The sequence below is a fragment of the Acyrthosiphon pisum genome, chromosome X (genome assembly GCF_005508785.2).
Source record: "Acyrthosiphon pisum isolate AL4f chromosome X, pea_aphid_22Mar2018_4r6ur, whole genome shotgun sequence".
Classification (NCBI taxonomy): Eukaryota; Metazoa; Arthropoda; class Insecta; order Hemiptera; family Aphididae; genus Acyrthosiphon; species Acyrthosiphon pisum.
The window spans coordinates 40,436,094-40,438,095 of NC_042493.1; the positions used below are offsets into that span (position 1 = coordinate 40,436,094).

The 2,002-nt window shown below is 29.2% G+C and overlaps 1 protein-coding gene across 1 annotated transcript; it reads right to left on the reverse strand.

The window, feature by feature from the left end:
- Window positions 1-639: 639 nt before the first annotated feature.
- LOC103309075 (protein ANTAGONIST OF LIKE HETEROCHROMATIN PROTEIN 1-like) lies at window positions 640-1,799 on the reverse strand. The gene is made up of 3 exons (XM_008183645.1): window positions 1,174-1,799; window positions 970-1,091; window positions 640-653 (listed from the first exon to the last, which is right to left on the reverse strand). Exons 1-3 carry the CDS (start codon window positions 1,797-1,799, stop codon window positions 640-642), a joined length of 762 nt encoding a protein of 253 aa, XP_008181867.1.
- Window positions 1,800-2,002: the final 203 nt, after the last annotated feature.

Below are 2,002 nucleotides of genomic sequence, written 5' to 3' on the forward strand. Positions count from 1 at the left end.
TTTCATTACGAGCATGTCAACTGTAAATTTATGGTACTATTAATTATTAAGTTATAGGTACCTAATATAGGTATTATGTTATATAAATATATATAATATATGTATTAATAGTACATATTTATATTACCTGTGTTACCGGCCGTAGTAAGTATAATTTTGTTGGTTATTTATATTATTTCATTAATTTTAATTAATTTTGGGTCGTCCAAAATATTATATACCTACCTATAGTTTGGTAAATTGGCTTGATTATTTTCATTCAACATCACTTGTTCGTAGTGTATGTTTGTGGTTTTAAACACTTGTTAAACAATAGTTTGAAAATTTTGGACACCGAAAAATGTATTATTTTGATTGAAAGTAATCCTTGCCTATGGGATATAGCGAGCAAAGATTACATGGACAAAAATGTAAAAAATACATGTTGGCGTAACGTAGCAGAATACATGTACATTGGAAACTGGTGTGAACTTTTGGACACCCAAAAAGACGAATATGGTAATTATTATTTTAATATAAGTTTTTATACATTTAAATATTTAACACAGATGTCCCACAAATTACTACCGACCTGCGTATTGCATGCGTTCTTGCCTTATTTATTATAATAATGCATATTGTACTATTGTATTATTATACTCACGTAACTACAACTTAAATAAAAAAAAAATTCACACAAATAAAATATGTATTAGCATTTGTTTTATTTTTCTTCACATGGTACGTATTATAATGATTAATGATATTAAAGTATTTTGGTCATTTAATTAATTATTTAAAATAACAACGAATATTGAGCAGTTGAATTATTTAGTAATAATTACCTAGTGCGCTTATTTAATCAAAATTGTAAATTATACATAAAAGTAAAAGTAACAACGAACAACCGAAATTAAAATTAACAGTAAATAAAAATACTAACTATATAGCGTACTAGATTAAAGTACGCGATTTTGAAATGGCACGCACCTTCATGTACAAAATATTCCGCATACGTTTCTCGTATTTCAATCCCATTGGACCAAGAACCCGTTCCTCTTACCTCGATGTCGTTGCATTCACTTTCCATATCTTCAAAATTATATCCATCTCTTTTTCGGACAAAGTTATGTAAGACACAACAGGATTTTACTATATCGTCGACAAATTCGGGACATACTAAAATAGTAGTACCTATGTAATACTCGCCATTTGTTGGCAAGTACTCCAAAAGCACATTCTACAGTGCGTCTAGCTCTAGACAAACGGTAATTAAAAATTCTACGTTCGTCGTTGAGTCCTCGTTGTGGATACGGCCTTAATAAATTTGTGTGAAGGACAAATGCCTCATCACCAACAAAAACATAAGGCTGTGGTGAACCTTGCGAACTAAGTAAACGTATAGGACCAGGAATATTAAGGGCATTTGAATACAACTTTTTTCCAAAAGAACTTTCCTTAAAAATATTAGAATCTGATTCTTTACCGTAAGATCCTACATCAATGTAAATAAAACTCAAATTGGCATCAACTACTGCCATTAAAATGATTGAAAAATATTGTTTGTAGTTAAAAAAGAGTGAGCCTGTGTTTTTTGGATTTTGTATACGAATATGTTTCCCATCTACAGCACCAAGACAGTTGGGAAAATTGGTTTTTGTATAAAATGTATTTGATATTTCCAACCAATGTTCAGTAGTTGGTTCAGGCATTTCTTCCTTTTGCAACGTGTTCCATATTGCAGCACAAGTTTCTCGCACCATTTCACCAACAGTACTTTTACCTATTTTAAATTCAAAATGTAACGCAGTAAACGTCATCCCAGTTGATAGATACCTAGTATAAAAATAATTAAACTACATAAAGTTATTAAAATTTCACCTATAATAATAATAATTATTATTACTTTATTTTAATTCTGTAAACTATTTAGATACTTTAATAGACTCATGTTTCAATATTATAATATATACCTACTTTGTTTTATATCGTTTAAAAACAAACAAATTAACGTGTACTTTTG